Source organism: Artemia sp. Qi Xiang Cuo, chromosome 13 (assembly GCF_049724085.1).
Source record: "Artemia sp. Qi Xiang Cuo chromosome 13, ASM4972408v1, whole genome shotgun sequence".
Classification (NCBI taxonomy): Eukaryota; Metazoa; Arthropoda; class Branchiopoda; order Anostraca; family Artemiidae; genus Artemia; species Artemia sp. Qi Xiang Cuo.
This window is the reverse complement of record NC_142806.1, coordinates 21,977,111-21,999,864: the sequence shown is the minus strand read 5'-3', so window position 1 is coordinate 21,999,864 and position 22,754 is coordinate 21,977,111. Positions and strand designations below refer to the sequence as shown.

Sequence of the window (22,754 nt, the reverse complement as noted above, 5' to 3'; positions counted from 1 at the left end):
AGGGGATGGTATAGTCGCGGATTCATAAGCCAACGGTTAGCTGCAGTGGAGATGTACAAAAGAAGGAAGAACAGAAGATAGATAAGCTTGGTGATTTTGAAGTTAAGTGTTATATTTGTAAGGGTGGACCAGCGTGGCGCGAGGGCGGTCATTTGTCTTACGGGGAGAGGTGTTGGGGTTCCACCCCTGTTTCTTTTGTTTTCAGATAAATGACCCATTTTCTTTTCTGTAATTATATTTGCCTATAAGATAATTTTTAATCCTAAATTGAATTCTGGTTGCTAATTTAGATTCTTTCGCAATAAGTAAGCTTTGAAATAAATTCTATTTTTGACTTCCTAGTCTGAGCCATTGACAGATAAAGTTAACAAAAAATTGGAATGGATTTTGAATGGGGATCGGGAGGATTGGCTAGGCCAAGCGAAGGTCCACCCCTATGAAAAGTTGCTGTACAGAACGAATTTTTGAGTTAGTCTACATTAAGACACCGTTTGGGGAAGCCTATTCTTTTTGTTATATGTGACCTTTGGAAGATTACAATAAGATATTTTCTATAATTGTGTACTAATTTTTGAGGAATCCAGACAGGGTAAGAATAGAGTTACGAGATACTGTCATTATTATATTGACAGGGGGGTTCGTTATCTCCAAGGAGATAGTTAGAGATTTTAGTGGTGACCTGGATTTGGGTACACACTTGGGCCTTAGTGGTTGGCCATTAGACCGCTCGATCACGTTATCATACCCCGAGGCGGGGTATATTGTAAATTGATTACTAGCACACCCTATATTTAAAGAACCGTTGTGGTGAGCGCGGGGATCCCATTTTAATATTTGACACCGCCAGGGGTTTTCCCCTCCAGTAAGTGGTGTAGCAACATTTTTGCACCAATAAGTGGTGACACCCGTACCTTAACACTCCAATATTCAGCATATGAGAGAATCATACTGTAGAGGTTTCAAGCTTTATATACAGCACTGTGGAATTTCGCATTTTTAGCCAAGGAGCTCAGAAGAAGGAAATTTTCCATGGAGGTGGAGCTGGATTTCCTGGGATTATTCAAAATACGATCAGGAATAAAATATAAAAAACAGGTTTTCATCTGGAAGTAAGGAGCAATATTGAACCTTAAAACGAACAGAAACTATTATATAAATGAGGGGAGGTTACCTTTCCTCAACATCTCGCTCTTTACGCTAAAGTTGTTTTTAAAACTTCTAAAATCTTATTATTCTAGTTAGATGGCCCTTGTGTTTCAGAAGTCATTGTTAAATAATTGGAACAACAAGTCAAATTTTAGCGTAGACACTGAGGTATTGAGGAGGGTGAAACCCCCTCATATAGGTAATAATTTCTGTTCGTTAATGTTGCTTCTTACTTTCAGGTAAAAAAAACAACTTTGTATTTAATTTCAAGAGAAGAAGTAGGAATAACTTTACTCAAGGAAGTTCCGTGGCCAAAGTCTAAGCCAATCCTTAACAATTTCTTATTTAAATATCGTTTGAGCTATAACGACTTTTGACTTTGTGAAGGTTGGATACGGGTCTCACCAAGCTCTATTCGTTCCTTGGGTTGGATTAGATCTAAAGTTTTACCACTCATAGCAACTTCTAATCGTGATAGCCTTTTTTCCAGTTTTGATGGGTCAAGGCTTCTTTACCTTTACTTTGGGGGCCACCTGTTCCACAAGCCAAATTAGACTTGGATTGCGTCACTAAGGAAGTTTTTGGATATTGGAAAAGGGTTATGGGTCTCTCAGAAGAATTAGAACAAATAATAAAATCCAAAATATAATATGTGCATGCTGGTTATCGAAAGTCAGCAATATCTCACGAGCGGCTGAGGATATTAAGTTCAAACTTTTCGGGCATTCTGAGGGGGATGCTAAAAAGTAATCGGAATTCAACCAGTCCCCCTCACCTTTTTATATGCCCCCTCTATACTGTTCAAAATTTTAAGATAGCCAGTTAGTTCAAAATAGTCAAAAGGTCCCAAAAATGTGTCTCTGGGGATGACTTGACCCTCCAGAGCCCCCATGCCGTAAATTATAATTTATGCAAGGGTTTTAAACTATAATTTGCTTATTGTTTACATATAGAAGTTACCTTGGGAAAGGGGTGAAAGATCCTGCGTATGTACTGAAAGTTCAAGGGTGTTAAAGTTAACTTCAGAGACCGATGAGGGGATGTTGGACTAAATAAAAGACAATATGTCCATCCATGTTTTCAAAAGGGAGCATCTGTAATATGTTTGTAACGGTTAAGGGTATAAACTTGAAACTTTTATGGCATCTACTACTAATACTGCGACTGCTTGCAACAGTAACTGTAAATGCTTGTGACTGCGACTGCAACTACTTTATGACTAGATGGCGACTACTTCTGAATACTTTTGACTGTGACAACGAATAATTGCAACTGGAACTGTGACTCGTTGTGACTGCTACTGTAACTATTTGCGACTGTGGAGTTGCTTCTTTTTACTATTTGTGACTGTAACTGTGTCTACTTCTGTCTACGACTGTAACTGCAACTACTTGCGATAAAGATTACTATCATTTGCGACTGCAACTGTGACTACTCGCGACTGTGACCGCTTGTGAGTGTGACTGCGTGCAACTGCAACTACTTGCGATTTTAACAACCTGAAACTGCTTGCGAGAGCAAATACACGTGAATGCCTCTACTTGTGACTGCGACTTTGTGCAACTGTGACTGTCACAACTTGTGATTGTTACTGCTTACAACTGTGACTACTTGCGAATAAAACTACTTTTTACTGTGACTGTGACTAACTGTGACTGTGGTTATGACTACTTGACACTGTGACCACTTTTAACTACTTCCGACTGTGACTACTTGCGACTGCAACTGAGACTAATTGCGACTGTGACTACTTGTGACTATTACCGGTTGCGACTGTTACTACTGGTGACTGCAATTACTCTTGACTGTGATAAGAACTACTTGTGACTACAACTACTTTTGACTACGACGACTTCCAACTATGACTAATCGTGACTGCTACCTAGACTATTGGCGAAAGTGACTACTTGCGACTGTGACAACCTGTGACTGCTTGCGATTGCAAATACTTATTAATGCAACTACTTGTGACTGCGACTGCTTGTAACTGCAACTATGTGCGACTGCAGTTACTCGTGACTGTGACTACTACTGGCTGCGACTACGACTAATTGTAACTATGACTGTAACTACTGCAACTCTGACTGCGAATTCAACTGTGCCACTTGTAATTACTTTCAATTCTGACTATCAGCGGCTACTTGTGACTGCACCTGAGACTGCTTACAGCTGTAAGTACTTCTGACTGTGACTACTGGCGTCCACGACTGTAAATAAGTGTGACAGCAGTTATGTCTGCGACTATTTGGTAGCACTTTATGTGAAAATTCTGCCAATGGGTAATATTTGTTGGACTCTATTAAGTTCTCAATAGAATATTAGTCGAAGACAAACAGGTAGAGTGGAAGGTTGAGGAGACTGTCTTCAACCCAAATTTTAGATGATAAATTTGTTCGTTCTACAGATTTTAATTTTAAAAAAAAACTTCTGAAAAACGGAGTCTTTATCGAAGTAAAGAACCATATTAAAACTTAGGGCAAGCAAAAATAAAATCCTATAATAATTAAAACTAAAAATGACCGTAAATTTGTATCAGAGAACACACGTAAGCCAAAGGGACAGAAATGAAAATAATTAATCATGTTTTACATAAAGACAAAGGATACTGATACAGACGAATAAATAAATCCTAAGACATTCTAAAGTCTTATGTGTCATTTGCGCCTGACTCAAAACAAGACAGATTTTAAATTATCTTAATAAAAATAACATCGAAAAAGAAGAAACTCAACTGTTACATAAAATTATGAGTCTTGAATTGCTAAGACTTTTTTGCAATTACCATCCTAATATGTTAAAGGTTCAATTTATTTCCATTATTATTTTCAATTCATTTTGATTATTATAGTAATTTTGTTCTTTACATTTTACCAGTGTTTTGGAACATTAAAACACACCGTTCAAAATACATATAGTTTGACAAAATGTAAAGGACGTGTAAGACTTTAGAAGGCTTACGATTGAGGGGGGGGGGGTACTCCTGTTTGTTTTAATATCTGTTCGTTTTAAGTTTAGTTTGAATATTAATTTTACTTTTTACATGTTTTAGGGTTTATTTATTCCTCTATATGAGCAACATCTTTATGTTTGTTGTGATTATTTTTTTAATTTCTGTTGTTTTTTTTTGGGGGGGGGGATATTTATTCTTTATAGTAATTCCTTGTCTTTTAAAATTTTGATTATTGTAGGATTTTATCCGTAGGGATACTCGTCTTGAGTTTGAATATGGATCATTACTTTTCTTCGACAAATTACTTTTTGCAAAATTTTTCTTAAAATTAACATTTTTTTAAATGAACGAACTTGGGATAAGATCAATGTGAGCAATACCAAAGTCATGGTAACTACAAAACAAGAACAAGAAAATGCACCCGTTATCACCATAGGCGTGAGACAGGTAACTACCATAGGAATCTGCCATAGCTCTGACGTGAAACATCGACTTGCACTTGCTAGCTATAGCTTCTGAAGACTATTAAATTTAAAAAAAAAACATTTTTAACGTTTTTAACGTGAATAAAAGTTTTTTTAACTGAAAGTAAGGAACGACGTTAAAACTGAAAACGGACAGAAATTATTCCGTATATAAAAGGGGCTGTCCCCTCCTCAACGCCTCGCTCTTTACGCTAAAGTTTTTTATTGTTAAAAAAATAGAGTTGTGAGAAATTCAAACTTTAGCGTAAAGAGCGAGGCGTTGGGGAGGGGACGGCCCCTTTTATATACGGAATAATTTCTGCTCGTTTTAAGTTTTAACGTCGTTCCTTAATTTCAGTTAAAAAACTTATATTTACGTTAAAAACGTTAAAAACGTTTTTTTTATTGAATTTTTGAACGTTTTTGAATTAATGCAGGTTTTGATTTTGGCTCACCGTACATGAACAATTAAAACAAAATTTGAACATTAATTTTACTTTTATTTGGTTAAATGGCTTTCTCGAAACTTGTTTAATTTTATTTACGAACGTTTTTATTAGTAATAAATATACGTAACTTACAAATTAACTTACGTAACGAACTTCTATATTCATATTTTTTTAATACGTATATTATAGGGTTCGCCCCCTATTCAATACCTTGCTCTTTAAGCTAAAGTTCGAATTTTGTTCCAATTCTTTAAAAATGACCCCTTAATCACGAATGCCGTTATTTAGAATAAATAGCTCTCATGAAAGTACTAAAAAATCTTTGCCTTAAACAGCGAGGTATTGACTAGGGGTTGAACCCAGTCACAAGCGTAATACTTTCTGTTCGTTTCAAGTTTTGATGTTGCTACTTACTTTCAGTTGAAAAACTTGTTTTTTATATAATTTCTTATCTTTTTTTAAATAATGCTGGGAAATCCGGCGCCCTCTTCATAGTAATATCCCTTCCCCCATGAAAACCTCCTTCATGGAAAGATCCTCCTATATAATCCCCTCCCCCCCCCCCACTACCAGAAAAAAAAATCCCCCCTGAAAACGTCTGTATGCTTCCCAATATCCAAAACTATATGTTAACATTGGGTAAAGTTCAAAACTTTCATCCCTCCTCCCAGAGACTTCGGGGGATTAAGTAATCCTAAAAGACATAATTCTCATATTTTCGACCATGCTAAACAAAATGGCTATCTAAAATTTTGATCGGGTGACTTTGGGAAAAAAATGAGCGTGGGAGGGGGCCTAGTTGCCCTCCATTTTTTTGTTCACTTAAAAAGGGCACTAGAACTTTTAATTTACGTTCCAATGAGCCCTCCCACGATATTCTAGGACCACTAGGCCGATACGATCACCCCTAGGGGGAAAAAAACAAATAAACACGCATCCGTTATCTTTCTTCTGGCAAAAAATACAAAATTCCACATTTTTGTAGATAGGAGCTTGAAACCTCTGCAGTAGGGTTCTCTGATACGCTAAATATGATGGTGTGATTTTCCTTAAGTTTTTATAACTTTTAGGGGCATTTGCCCCTTTTTTCGAAAATAAGCCAAATTTTCTCAGCACGTAACTTCTGATGGGTAAAACTAAACTTGATGAAATTTATAAATTTGAAATCAGCATTAAAATCTGATTCTTTTGGTGTATCTATTGGTATCAAAATTCCGTTTTCTTGAGTTTCGGTTACCATTGAGCCGGGTCGCTCCTTACTTACAGTTCGTTACCACGAACTGTTTGATCAAACATCTGGAAAAGTTCAAGTTATGATCTACTCAACAAACTCAAAATGCGCCTATTCAACTTTTTAGTAATTCCCTTAGTCATCCCTGGGTGCGAAACATGGACACTGAAAACTGAAGACGAAAAAAACTTGTTTAGCTTTCGAGATGATATTTCTCCTTTGCATTGCAAGAATCAAATATGCTGACTACATTACAAATGCGGAAGTACACCATAGGCTCCAGTCCACTGAAAACATTCTTAGCAACATCAAGACACAGCAACTGCGCTGGTTTGGTCTTGTCAAGCTAATGGACCTGATCCGCCTCCCGAAAAACGTCTAGCAAGTGTGGCCGGGACCTAAGTAAGTAATTAAGTAAAATAAACGAATTTACCATCTAAAAATCAGGTTGCAGATGGTGTTCTCAACCTTCCACTCTTTGTGTTTTTCTGGAGCTCATATTTTACTGACTGCTAGCAGAATGCAACAAAGAATGCCGGCTGACAGTATTATCACATGAATTGTGACTTCAAAAGCAGTCATAGCAGGACACAAAAAAGAAGAAGAAACAAACTGCAAAAACACCGAGTTAAATTGTTTTTGAAACAGCGATTTTTGTTATGAAAACTTTGGTAACGATTTCAGCAGCATACTTTTCTTTACGAATAATGGTAACAATTCTCACTATTTAGAAATATTTATAATTGTAAATGTTTCCATATCAGGCTGGGGCTGAGAAGAGCCAGCTTTCAGAAGTCATGTGCAGCAGAGGTGCGAGCCAAGCACGGCGGAAGCGTCCTTAGTGTTGTGGGAAATTTTTACACGCGTGGAGGAACTGTGCCTATGCGTGGCAGAACTCTGCGGCACATATGGCACTCAGAGATGCACACTTGATGGCGGAATTTCACCCTATTAATTTTGCCTTCATTTTTTAAAATATTTTATTAATTTTTGTCTTGTCAAATCTTGACAATCAGGACAAAAAATCATTTCTGGGAAACTCACTTTCTGGTATTCTAAAGGAGAGAGCAGAACTAGGCAAAGAAAAGGTAAAAGAAATCAGTAAAAATTTAGTTCTTGAAAGTCTCTGGGAGCTTTACTGTAGGTCCACTAATTGTTATCAAACTTTTAAAGAAATTTTCTTAGGAAAGGGATAATTTACCCTGCTTTCTGATATATTTCTAGCATTCCTATTATTCTGGCTTTCATAACAAATGCTCAGTTGCAAAGTGCTGTTCAGAACGTTGAAAGAGTGATATTAACAAGTCTATCAGATGGGAACACATTTGTCCGCAACATAGATTTTCAAATGAGAAGAACAACTGAATCTGCCGTTGATTCGATGGTTCAAAGAGTTTTTCAGGATTTAAATGGTAGTATTTTATCTATTTTATTATAATATTATTTTATCTATCTTTGGAAAAGAAAAACAAAGTTTATATTTTGAGAAGAGTAAGAACAGAGAAAATTATGTTCTTGAGATATAAAATAAAAAAAAAGTTGCAAACTTCAAAAGACGGAAAAATTACAATAAACTCCTTTAGCCTATAGTAGAATCCATGAAAGTATGGAACAGCATCCAATTTTAGAGCTGTAACTTCGCCTTTCAAATCTTACAAGCACAGAAAAGGTGGCGATAAGAATGAATACCTTCCAAGGCCTTATTATCTGCTCTAAATCTATGGTTTCCACGAAACTGAACCTTGGTTTGACTACTCTTCACCTCAACCAGCTTTAATCAGCCCCATTTGACTTAATCCTGGTTTAACTCCACCCCATACAAATCAAACACACCTTAAATCAAACCCTATTTAACTCAGCTCCCGTTTAACTCAACCCTTATTTAATTCCTCCTTCCTCATCTTAACTCTTATTCAGTCCAACTCCCATAAAATTACACCATCATTTAACTTAACCGCTCTTAAACCAACACATTTAAATCAACGCCCATGTAACTCAACCCCCTTCAGTCTAACCCTTGTTCAAATCAGCCCTATTCAGGTTTACTTAAGTAAGGTTATGTTAAATTCAAACTTATTCATAGGCTAATTTGAATGAGTGTTGAATCAAACATGGATTGAATTGAATGAGAATCGAGTCAAATTAGGGCTTGATTTAAACCGAATGGAGCTCGATGGGCTCGGTTGAAGTGCAGGAGTTTACAGGTGAGTAGGGATGAATTACATAGGTTAAACGGGGGTGGAATTAAATCAGGTTCAGGTTCAGACATTTTTATTAATACAAAAACAACTCAATATGACAATAAATCGCACTAAGGCAAAAAGATGCTTGAAAAAGCGACCGGATGGATATCATTCATGCCAATTCATCTTACCAATGCGTAGGAAAAAAGAGGATAACAAAGGTAATAATTGAGAATAATGATAAAAAAAAATAATGGCAATATATATATATATATATATATATATATATATATATATATATATATATATATATATATATATATATATATATATATATTTATATATATATATATATATATATATATATATATATATATATATATATATATATATATATATATATATATATATATATATATATATATATATATATATATATATATATATATTTATATATATATATATATATATATATATATATATATATATATATATATATATATATATATATATATATATATATATATATATATATATATATATATATATATATATATAAACCTTCTCGAGCCTTTAACACTACCAAATTCATGAAAAGAAATGATTTTTAATACGGGTTTTAGGTTGCGGCACACTTTCAGCTTGACGAACGGAATCTGGGAAGGAATTCCAAACTGTGCCCATGTGTCTGGTCACATGACTCGCTCTCGTTGTGTTCCGTAGACGGGGTTGGGTTCAAGGGAGGTTAAGTTGAACAATGGTTGAGTTAAATGAGTTATGTTGAGCGGGGTTGAGTTGAACAGGGGTTGAGTTATGTGTAAAACCTAAACCCATTCGTATTTTTTTTAATATAGCATAGGATATCCAATATTACTCAGTAATTTTTATTAGGGGTTAGAGAAAAATTTGGACCAAAAATGCCTTCCCAAGAGTTATTTAGATTCGGTTGATTTAAATGCAGTTAAGTTAAATGAGGGTTGAATTGTCCGAGGGTATACTTGACTGGGGTTGAGTTAAATAGGTTAAATGAGGGGGAATTAAAATGAGTAGGGTTCAATGGGATGGAGTTGAACAATGGTAAAGTTAAATATGTTAAGTTGAGCGGGGTTTAGTTGAAAGGGGTTTGAGTTATGGATAGAGCCTAAGTCCATTCATGTTTTTTTTTCATATAGCACAGCACATTTAATATTGCTCAGTAATGTTCCTAGAGGAAAACATGGACCTAAAAATGCCTTTGTAAGATCTATTTAAATTTGTCCAAACTTGTCAAGAAGCTGATTCCCAATTTTGTTAAATTAAAAGTGAGGGAATTTTAATTTAAATTAAAACATCAGTCCCTCAACTTTTTTTGTGGATATAACTAGTATCCAGAGAAAAAATTAAATATTTTTGTCTTGCAGTTATCTAACAAAAGATATCTAATTTGTTCCCACTAACCACTCAAATACAATTAATTGATGTCTCACCTTATCCCTGAAATTGAGGAAATCAAAATGCTGGAATTTTCACTAAGAAAATATTTATAAGTAGCCTGTGTGGTGTTTACAATTTTTTTTGGCTGTCTGGTAGCTATGTAGGCTAGTAATGTGTGGGAAGTTTGAGTTCAGATTTACTAAATGAAAGAGCACTTGCTCAAAATAATAAAAAAATAAATAGTTTTCGATGAGGTTTATGGAAAAAACCCGATCGATTTTTGTTAAACTGAAAAATGTCTCATAACGGTAAATAGGTTATAGATTACATTAATACTAAAATGGCTTAAATAATATCAAGACTCAATCCCATGACGTGCTTGGCAATTTTTACTCGGTTTAATAAGAATTACATATTGCGGTAAAATTATACTAATATCAGTTGGCGAAAACTCCACGTATATGAGGAGTAGCACCCCTCATGTACACAATAATTTCTGTTCATTTTAAGTTTTGATAGTGCTCCCTACTTTCAGTTGAAAAAACTTTTTTTTCTCTCGTAGTTTAAAAGAATGTTTTTTTCCGAATGCCTTGGTAACACACATATTTAAATTAAGACCGCGAAAATACTAACATGTCATCTACAGAAATTTCAAACTTCGAATTTACCGAAATAGAGATTTACCGATTCCTGCCATTAATTTGCAGATGGTGCCACAATTTTTCATTTGATTGAACAAACAGCATTAAAATAGTGACATGATATCTTCCAAAATTTGAATCTCGGTTGGTAAATGCAGCGGTTTTACCGACTCCTGTAGTGATTTTACGTATTATATTTGAAACGGACATCATGCTAATTATTGATAAAAAAAAACAATCAGTAAAATAACTAGCCAGTAGAATTTATTTGCTTAAATAAATTTGCATATTGATATTAATCAAACAAAAATCGGACTGAACTAATGTCTCACTTAAACAGAAAGAATCTATATTTATATTATTTTTCATTTCAGGAGTCAGAACGATCCTTGGGAGGCCGATTCAGAACGAGCTAGCACTGGAGACAAACTTTGAATCAACATTAAAACAGCTTAGAGATCTCAAATTAGGTACAGATCAGCTAAGTTAATTTGAATTGCTTCAGTTTATGTTGTATCTCTATCTGGATAGACCTATATACTTAGACATGTCACTAACTACATGTCTATGTTTAGAGAGCTTCGGTTTAATTGCTCCTAATCTTAGCTAGTGCCTTTAGCCTTTCAAAGTGCTTCAGGTTAAATTGTGTCTGCATCTATATATGGCTACACTTCTATACTTAGACATGTCACTATCTACATGTTTATGCTGAGGCAGCTCGTGTTTAATTGCTTTTTAGCTGCAAAACGGTGCAACTAAGCATCGTGGCTAAAATCTGCCAATCAGAAAGCTTATTTTGTTATTACACTGATGATCTTTGCTTAAAAATGGTTTTGAATCTAAAAGTCTGGCCAGCCTTTCATGTCTAAGCAAGTACTCTGCACGATGTCCATAATTAAGTATAAAAGATGAGATGTACCTGCATGTCAACCTCATGTTACAGGACTTGCATTTGACACGAGAGCAAAAAAACTTAATAATTTTATTGGTTTTCCTTCTTTCATATAGTTTATTTCCTGCTTTTCTCCTCTGGTTGTCTTTACAATTTTCTCTTAAATGGGAAAAAAACTTGTGACTTGTTACTATTATTAATGATCAAACTTGTGTATAAAGAAGGTTTTTTTAGAAATTCAAATTACCTAATTTGAATAAGGAAAGCCCCATTTCCAGTCAGTCCCATTTCAGACAATAAAATTAAATTATAGCTCTTTTGTATCCGGGTTGAGTCTCTTCGGATCTATAGTTTGTTCAGCTGTTTGCTAATTTCAATAGTTAAGAAGTTTAAGGCTATCTAAAAGTCGAAGATGCAGGTTGGCAGCCCTGGCACTGAGGGAAATCAATAAATTAATTTAGATGGTGTGATATAATCCGATAAAGAATCAGGGTACTGGCGGGATCACTATTTGTGCTAATTTGCGTGCTCAGGGAAATAAATAGATTAGAATAGATGGTGTGATGTTACCCAGCAAAGTAAATGATTTTACGGTTGGATCATTACTTGTGCCAGTTTTTGTGCTCAGTGAAATCATATCTAAAACTTACTTTATAAAAAAAAGTAATGCCACTATGATGAATAATGTCACTTCAGAAAAGCAGGAATATCAGCAGAAGCTATTAAAATACCAAAAGAGTAAAAATGAAATATGATTCGTTGAACGGGTTAAGCGGACACTTATACAGCTACGTATGTTTTAAAAGTTAAGAACAGTCAGAAATTTAATTTTCAAATGAAAATATCTCATGAAATGTAGCATCTGGTTGTAGGGGGCACCAAATTGGCACCAAAATTATGGCACCGAACAGATCAAAAAGCTGCATCTTTAGTTTAAAGATTGAGTTGCTTTTGGAAATTAACAAACTGTTTAAATTTCATTGTTCATGGAAGACAATCGTTGTCAAATTTATCGAACTAGGTTCGATTATGTTTTTCACGATTCAACTTGGCCACAACGAAAATCTGATACAACGCAAAAAACCTATAATTTTGAAACAACCAAAATAAACACAAAAAAAAAGTTCAAATAGGGATAAAACCTTTCTAATAGACAGTGATAACTTTCACAAACACTGATAAATCCACAAAAATACTAGATATTTTGGTCACATATGCAGTGACCGTTATCAATAGTAAAACTAAACTAAAACAATTAAAAACAATAGTTTATTTACAAAATAAAATAAAACTACATATTGTTTAATAATCTAATTCTTTTCAAGCATAAGCGGAAGCTAGTCTCTTTGACCTCCTTGGGTCAGGTTCATTGGCGTTGAATTCTCAAGCAAGAAACATCAAATCAACTTAAAAAAAACTTTCATTTATGGTCATTTAGTCTTTAAATCCGCCCTATGATCGAATAGGCAACCTCGAACTTTTATTACCAAACAAATCGTGGTAATGAACTGTAAGTAAGGAGCGACCCGGCTCAATAGTAACCGAAACTCTAAAAACCAGAACTTTGATACCAATGGATATATTCAAAGGAATTGGATTTTTACGCTGATTTTAAATATATTAGTTTTATTAAGATTAGTCTTACTCATCAAAGGTTATGATCCTGAGAAAATTTGCCTGATTTTCGAAAAAAGGGGAAAACAACTCTAAAAAGTCGTAGAATCTCAATGAAAATCACACCATCAAATTTAACGTATCAGAAAATTCTGCTGCATAGGTTTCAAGCTATTATTTGCAAAAATGTGGAATTTTATACTTTTTTGCCAGAAGAAAGATCACGGATGCGTGTTTATTTGTTTTTTTTTTCAGGAGTAATCTTATCGACCCAGTGGGCCTAGAACATCGGAAGAATAATCATTCTAACGGAAATCAAAAGTTCTAGTGCTTTTTTAAAGTGACCAAACATTGGAGGGCAACAAGGCCCCCTCCCATGCCACTTTTCCCCCAAAATCATTCGATCAAAATTATGAGATGACTATTTTGCTCAGAATAGTTGAAAGGCCCAATAAATATGTCTTTGGAGATAACATGACCCCCCAAGCCCCTGGGGAAAAGTCTTTAAGTCGTAAAATTTGTCCGTTGTTTGCGTGTAGTATTTTTTTATTGGAAAGTACGCATATATTTTTCAGGTGGAAAGGGGAGAACAAATTTTCTGCTGGGAGGATTTTGCATGGGAATAATTTTCCATGGAGAGGGAAATTTCGAGGGGATGAACTTTTCAGGGGAAATTTTATACTGGGGAAATTTGCCAGAATTCTTACACGAAATTTCTTTATATGTTTTGCTTTCTCTTTACCGATCCAATTTAACGCATGGTGGGGTTAATGGTAGCCTAATTTTCCGGGGTAAATTTTCTACAGGATTGAATTGTCTAGAGGGAGGTATTTCCAGTGGGAGGTTTTTTTCTTGTGGAGTTGGAGTCAGATTTCCTGACGTTATTTAAAAACAATCAGAAATTAAATTTAAAAACGAGTTTTTTCAACTGAAAGTAAGGAGCAACGCTGAAAACTTAAAACGAACAAAAATCATTACGTTATATGAGGGGGGTTGGTCCTCCTCAATACCTAACTCCTTACGCTAAATTTAGATTTTGTTTTAATTCTTTAAAAACGACTCCTGAGACACAAGGGTCGTTTAATTAGAACAATGAGTAGCTTTTTTAAAAGTGCCGAAAAAATTTAGCGTGCAGTGAGCTGTAGAGGAGGGGCAACCCCCTAATATAGGTAATGATTTTTGTTCGTTTTAAGTTTCAATGTTTCTCCTTACTTTCAGTTAAAAAAAACAGTTTTTTAATTTAATTTTTAAGAAAAATCGCTATTTATGGTAATATTTGCGCGAGGTAAGCTTTATGATTCAACAAGAACTTTAAACTAACTTTGATTTAACAAAAAATCTCCATTTATTGTCACTTGCCCTTGTCACTTGGGTTGAGCCTTATGATTTAGTAAGAGACCTCAAACTAGTTTTTCTTAAAAAAAATGATTTATGGTCATTTTGTCTCGAGTTAAGCCACTTTATCTACCCAGAAGCTGCAAACTTATTTTTTTCAGTAGATACATACACAACAAATGTGACATAAAATGGTGACAATAAATAGTGACTTTTTTGTTAAATCAATGTTAGTTTGAAGTTCTTGTTGAATCATAAAGCTTACCTCGCGAAAATATGAGTAGGGATCTAGGTTCCATTAAGCGTGCTGCTATATGCCTTTGATAGGGAGTACGTAGTCCCTGAGTCCCAAGTTCAAGGTCACGGGGACAAACCCAGAAATGTTTTTGTCAACAGAGACCTTGGGAAAAACCTTAGTTGCATAACATGTTTGTGAACAATTTTGGAAAAACCTAATTAGTTTCTCAACAATGGAAAACCTACTTACTTAATTGATTTGTCTGTTTTGCAAGGTTTTGGGGAAAATCTCTATTGAGTAATAGCTATTGTGATTGGTTAATTTTTTCTTGATATAAAGCTGGGGACTATGGGAGAAACCCATGACCTTCTGAAACGTACATATAAGGTAAGAAATCAATAATAATATTATAATTAGTTTAACAATACTTGACTGATACATTATAGTTAAGTGAATAAATTATGTCTGAGAAAATAAATTTGGATTATAATGATTCTATGGAAAAGGTAAGTGTTCTTTTTTTTATTATTCTTAGTGAATATAAATGGAAGAGAGATAGTCTTATTAAAATTTCGCAGCTATTGAATTATCAAGTAAATATCTAGTGGGGCTATATAATTTATAAACAAATATATATGAATATATATATGTACTTCTTACCATTTTCGTAATAAATTATTCCAAGAATATACTAGAATGAACATCAAATCCCATTTCATGTTTCGCTTTTAAGCAACAATTTCTTCAATAAAATTCCATTATAACGCTGTAACACTATGCTTAATACTAAACGCTGTGTCCTGAGAATGTTAGCGGTTTAGCATGAAAACGTCTGTTAGACCTATGAACCCTATGGCGTTCAAAGGGTTACTTGCGCTAGAGACGAATATAAGATGGCGTATTTTACACTGTGGAAACAAAATAGGAAAATGATATATTTTTTTAAGACGAGGAGAGGGAAGGATTGAAAAGAAATAGCCAAACATTTTTATTTAAGAAAAGTAGAGTTATTTCATTGACTTTAATATTAGAAATTGAATTATATTCATTTGGGTTAAAATTTAAGGCATATAAATGAGATTTTTTTAAGTAGTATGAAAATACAATTCCCGTTATTTGAGGTGAAATTTTTGCCACGTCAATGATTTTTCTTTTTGGAGAGAAGAGAGTCCTGTTCGTTTCTTTTGAGGACTTTTTTTTGTAGACAAGTGTAAATTCATTAAGAACCACCGAGATCAATAAAACACAGAAAATTAATCGTATATTATTAACAAAGAAGAAAAAATGAGTTAATTTTGTACTAGGGGAGGGAAGGGGAATTCAGAAGATTCTCCGGTCTGAAATATCTTCAGGTTTTCTCTTTTGTTATTTCATTTAAATAACACGCTGCCAAACTCTAAATCAGAACCATGTGCCCCCAAAAATGTAAAATAAATAAGGAAAAGTAGTGGAGACCCACTAGATTCCACAACACCCATTGGAGAGGGGCATACTATTGGAACTACTAGTCCCTAAAGACTTTATTACGCATACCTGAGTCTGGTGCAATACTATAGTAGGGGAGGGGGAGACTTTTTTTAATTTCATTTAAATAACATGAAGCCAAACTCTAAATCTGAACCATGCAGATTTAAAATGGACTTCTTATTTCGAAGAGGCAAGAAAAATATTTTCTTTAGCTTTGTGTCTTACTCTGCTATAGTAACTCAGCCTCAAGCCCCCAAAAATGTATTTTACGTATGGAAAAGAAATAGGAAATGATTTTTCTTTTAAGACGAGTGGAGGGAAGGATTGACGTTTTACTTATGTAAAAGAAATAGCCAAGCATAAGGGGAACTCTCTGGGAGGGGGTAAAGGGTGAGGCTTTAAATAGATTGGGATGGAGGAGAAGCGTACATGAATGAATCTTAAAACGGACAAAGCTTTAATTAAATATGTGAATCAAGATTGAAAAAAATACTACACACATAAAAGTAAGAGTACTGTCTCCTCCCCTCTCTGTAAAAATCCAAAACCTAGTGCGCTCTTGGCGCTTTACTGAAAATGAATTATATTACAAATTTTTTCTTACATACTTATTACAACACAGAAAATAAAAATGAAATTACAGTAAAATAAAATTTTGGAAGTTTGTGTGTCACTGAAAGCAAATTATATTACAAATATTCTCTTTTCCATTAATTTCTACATTTAAATAAAAATTACACTATTTAAATTTTATTTATTATGAAAAAGAAGTTTAATTTTTCAATCTTATTTATTTAAATATCCAAATAGACGTTTGTACAAAAAATAGGGTTCAATTCCACTTTCTAGTACCATAATGAGAGAAATGTTGAGATGACTAGGGTACGTTCTGCAGACGAAGAATGAAAAATTGCCATAGATTGTCCTTGTCATCCAACCGTCTAGGGTCAAACGAAAAACAGATCGTTCTTAGTTGGTATGGGAGGATGTCATAATGAAGTACTTAAGAGAAATGGGAACTTTCTTGCAGCTTGATAAAGAGTGAGGCTTTGAATAGATTGGGACGGAGGAGAAGCATACATAAATGAATAAACAAATCTTAAAACGAATAAAAGGTTTAATTAAATATATAAATCAAGATTGAAATGAAAAAATATTTCTACATACAAGAGTATGTATACTCTCTCCTCCCCTATCTGTAAATGTCTAAAATCTACTGCATATATGGCACTTTACTGAAAATGAATTAAATTACAAATATTTTTCTTACATACTTATTAGAACATTGAAAATAAAAATGAAATTACAGTAAAATTAAATTTTGAAATGATGTGCTTTTTGAGCAGCTGATATTATTATATACCAAATATTTACTTTAATCTTATTTTCTTCCCAAAACCATTCACGACAAATTTAGTTTTACCATAAACAAGAATTTAGGTAATGTCTCCTTCCGTAAAGCCTACCACATCATTGGCGAACTATATTACAAATATTCTCTTTTCCAGTTATTCTTTTCCAGGTATTGAAATGAAAATAAAAATTATACTAATCAAATTTTGTTTATTAAAATAAAGGAATTTTACTTTTTAAATAGAACTAAACCTTTAGCCTCCTTATAGCATATTAAATGTGTTCAATAGCTTGTAGCAATTAGATGTTTTTCCTTGTTCTATGAAATATTACATTCAGATACCTACCGATATAGTGATTTTAGCCTATTTTGGCACTGCAAGCGTGGGCGGTTCTAACAGATAACAATCTGAACAAGATCCATGAAATACGGTCCCACCTCTGTTTTTTAGTCTGTTGGAAAAAAATGGGTTGCGTCTATAACCGATCTGAAGTTTTCTTTTCAATATTTCTAAATCTCTCCTACTTTTTCAGAGTCCAATTTTTTCAAAGAAAATAAATCTACATGACAACGATAACCTACTGGAAGACATAAAATCAGCCAGAGAAAATCTTAAAACGAACTTTCAACTCAAATGTCGTGAAGAAATTCAATTAAAAGAGGAAATTGATCACTTTCAACAAGTTCCAGAGATCACCAAAAGAAAAACTCTGGAAGAAACTCAAGTTTCTCCAATCAGAGTTGAAACCCAACTTGCAACTGCTCTATCTGAAAATTCACTATTGAAAAAAGAAATTACTAAGTTAAAAATTGAAAACAGTACATTTGTAAATGAAAATGAAAGACTTAAACTCAAAAAAATTTATTGGAAATATCACCTAGCACAAGCTTTATTATATATCTCTTGCCTTTTAAACTAAAAAAGGCTTTAAAAGAGAAAATTGCTAAGTTGAATATGGAATACAATCAAATTTTAAAAGAGAAAGAAGAATCTGCTGTAAAAGACGAAGAAGGAATTTCATGTCTCAAGTCTTTTGTAGCATATCTCCAAACAAAAAACCAGGACATTAGAAACAGGTTCAGAAAATCTTGAACAAGAAGTCAGAGAGAAAACCAGTTTGATGAATGCTTTAGAAAATATGATTATTCATTTGAAAGACAGATAAAAAGAATTCTTCATGAAATAGATTTTTGTTATCGCGACTTGTTTTAACGCGATCAACAAATTTTGGTTTTTATGTATTTAGTATTTTGAATATCTTAGTTATTTATGAAAAAAAATTCAATTCAAAGGACTTACAATATATATTTTTTAATCAATATGTTTATACTTTCCCTGTAGCAAATACTCTCTATAACATCCTCTCAATTTGAATTTTTTTTAACCTATTTTTGATATATTTGGAATAAGAAATTAAAATGATACGAGGATGCAAACCGTGATTTTTTGTGTTGTTGTAGTTAAACAAGAAAAAATTTTTTCCGTGTTTGTTTCTTTGTTATCAGCAGCACAATAGGTAGTTTAAAATTAATGAATCGAAAAAAAACCTTTTCACAAAGTGAATACCCCCTTCACTAACCAAGATCAATCTCTAAGGCACTTGAAGTAGCAAGGAACTCTTATGTAAACGATTAGTCTAGTCTTGAACGCTAGTTACACAATAATTTAGCCGTAGACCACTCTTGAGACTTAATGAACTCTAAACAGACTTGGCAATGATGATTCTTTAAGGCACTTGAAGGACCAATGAAATCTTGAGCAAACAATTTCTCCAAACTTGACTGCTAGTTACATATATATATATATATATATATATATATATATATATATATATATATATATATATATATATATATATATATATATATATATATATATATATATATATATATATATATATATATATATATATATATATATATATATATATATATATATATATATATATATATATATATTATGATATTATGATTCTTAAATTTTTATATGTATTTTTTTTATCATGATTTTAAATTGTGATACATGTTATTTAAATTATTTTCTTCGTTAGCAATATTAATATATACTGTTTTCACTCTCTAGCTTTATACCATATGACAGTTATTAGGTTGCAGTAAGAGCGCGTGCGCACTCTTACTGAACCCAAACGAACCTAATTTTAAATCCGTTAACATAGTACTACCTAGCCAAAAAAAATCATTTGTGTTGCCATCTATAAATGAATCAGAATAGATGGCAGAACAGTCAGTTATGCAGCCATCTATAACTATAATGGAATAGATGGCACCAGTTGTGTAATAAAAATAAAAGACGTATTTGCTGTCAAGAACAAAGAGAATCTGACATTGAAAGATTAGAACATTTTTATTTTGGCTGTAATTTCATTGTCTATTACTATATTGTTTTTACACAGGTAACAGTTTCGACGTGTAGATAAAATATAACCTACGGAATGATTCAGAATAGAAGTTGAGATTTTTCCTCTTTTGTGGAAAAATTAAGAATTGGAGAGAGAACCTTTTTTTCTCTAGTATGGAAAAATTTAGAATTTAAGAACATTTTGTTTTACTTCTACGAAATCAAAAAAAATCGAAAAATTCAGAACATGAAGCAAGAAAATTGTGGAAAAATGGACAAATTTTCATTTTATATTTGCAATTGTTTTTACGTAGGTAACAGTTTCGACGTGCAGATAAAATATAATCTACAGTAAGATTCAGAATAGAAGTTTAGAATTTTTCTCTTCCGTGGAAAAATTAAGAATTGGAAAGAACCTTTTTTTTCTCAACTATGGAGAATTTTAGAATTTAAGAAAATTTTGTTTTACTTCTACAAAACAAAAAAAATGGGAAAATTCAGAACAGAAGTAAGAAAATTATGGAAAAAGGGACAAATTTTCATTTTATATTCACAACCAATCTTTTTTTCCTGTTAATCTTTGTTTTAGAACAAGATTCAGAACGGAAGTTGAGATTTTTCCTCTTCCGTGGAAAAATTAAGAATTGGAAAGAACTCTTTTTTTCTCTACTATGGAAAAATTTAGAATTTAAGAAAATTTTGTTTCACTTCTACGAAACAAAACAAAAATGGGAAAATTCAGAACAGAAGTAAGAAAATTATGGAAGAAGGGACAAATTTTCATTTTATATTTACATCAAACCTTTTTTTCCTGTTAATCTGTGTTTTAGATCATTTCTTAGATTTTAAGTGACATGTGTCTTCATGATTCATGGAATATGAACTAGTTTTAATCTGGAAATGTCACTGTCCAAAGAGCACTGCAACCTAATAACTGTCATATGGTATAAAGCTAGAGAGTGAAAAAAGTATATATTAATGTTGCTAACAAAGAAAAAGTAATATTCCAATTTAACATGGAAAGAAAGCTCTAAAAATCAGAGAATCATATTATCATAATGTATGGAAATACTTTTAATGTAACGACGTTACATAGAATATTATATGTTGTTAATATTATTGGACATGGAAAAAAATCAATCAAATGTTTTCAAATCCCTAGTACTTTCATCCATCGACTAGTATCTAAACTAATTATATTATTTCTGGAGTTCCTAATGGATACCTTTCCATTAATATCTATTTTATTATTCATCATCCATTGCTAAGAAAATCTGACTTCGTTCACAGGATTATGTATTTTATTAGGATATTTAGGACATTCGAAGTCTTCCAAATTTATAAGCCGGATATCCTCCTTACACTTCTTCAACAGTAACTTATAATTTTCTAACTTTAACCCATATTGGAGTGTTAATAACTCGTTACAAGTGATAGATTCTTTGGCTAATGTTTCAGCTAAAAGAGTCGATTCATTTGACTTTACTACTCTGTATACAAATTTTTAAATTCAGTTTAGTATTAGAAAAATTGAAAATGGTCATAAATAAATATTTTATTTTTTATAATATCGGATTTTTGAAAATTGATACTTTTAATAAAAAAAGCCCGATGGACGAATTTCTTTATAAGTACTATTATTTTAAGATGTTATAGCTTGGATATGGTATGTGATTTATTGGAATTTGTTCTATTTAATACTTTTATAAGATTTAATGGTAATTTATATAAACAAACTGTTGGCATTCCTATGGGTGGGAATGCGAGTCCATTCATAGCGGACTTGTTTTTAAGACAATCAGAAAACGAATGTATGATAAATAAAAATAGCCCAAGCAATGTAAAATAAAACCTTTAAAATAATTAAAGATATCTGGACGATCTCTTAGTAATAAATTGGGCAGAGTTTATTGAGATTTCAAAAAATATTTATCCACAAGAGTTAATTCTGGAGCCTAGCTATGGGACAGGACACTCTGACCATTTCTTAGAGTTAAATATTAATATTTTAGATAATAATAAATTAGTTTTTAAAATATATAATAAAACGGATGATTTTAATTTTGAAGTAATTCATTTTCCATTCCTTGAAAGTAATATGCATTCAAATATTACTTATTCATCTTATTATTCCCAATTATTTAGGTATGCAAAAATATGCAGTAAATTACACAGATTTTAAAAATTGATGTAAAAAGCTGAGCGAAAAACTGATCTTAGGAGGTTTTTCTGCCAAAAAAAATTAGTTGGCAATTTAAAAAATTTAGCTTTATGTATCATGAACTTTTAGGTAAATATACAAAAAATTATAAAGAAATACTGAATGATATTTTAATATAATTTCTCTTTCGCTTTTCTTTTTTGGAATTTTTGAATTTGTAGACTGTTTTCAAACAAGCTTGAAGAACTTTAAACCTGTAATTGGTTCCGGATACCAATAAAAGACTTTTTTATAACTCACACCTGGACCAGTCTTTATTTGTTCCAGAATGGTCTTTGCTCAGTGACCACTGGGATTTTATTAAGGAAAGAATGAAACTCATTTTTTATGTGATTTTGAATAGCTTTACTAGTATGCATGTATTTCACAAGTTTTACCTGACATTGGGATACCATAAAGATCTTATGATAGAGGCTCCACTGTGCCGGGTAAAGAAAGTAAAGCCTCGAAACCCGTTAAGGCAGGTGGTATTTCTTCTGATGAGCCCTAATGGAAGTTTCTACTTGGAAATATGTCGCTAGATTTAAGGTGCTTTTGCTTGTAAATGTACAACGACTTACATTTATTGATGACGACTTTGCATGGATTTGGACATTTCTGTTTGGTTGATGGTTCGGTTATACTGTTTGTTCCTAGGAAGTTAGGTAGATGAGTAAGGTCAAAACCTCGTTCAAGTGCACATTTGTCTTAATTGCTGGATTAGGATGACAATCTTTTTTTCTTTTTTTTTGCCAAGTAATTACCTCTAAAACATAATGTAACTAGCAGTCAAGTTTGGAGAAATTGTTTGCTCAAGA

At 32.7% G+C, this 22,754-nt stretch overlaps 1 protein-coding gene across 1 annotated transcript in view; it reads left to right on the top strand.

Moving 5' to 3' along the window:
- Positions 1–22,754, top strand: part of prom (prominin) — a 142,830-nt gene that overhangs the window by 53,579 nt on the left and 66,497 nt on the right. Inside the window, exons 4-5 of the mRNA XM_089099206.1 lie at positions 7,465–7,652; positions 10,852–10,947. Coding sequence (XP_088955332.1) covers positions 7,465–7,652; positions 10,852–10,947 — 284 coding nt within the window. The remainder of the gene's footprint in view (positions 1–7,464; positions 7,653–10,851; positions 10,948–22,754) is intronic.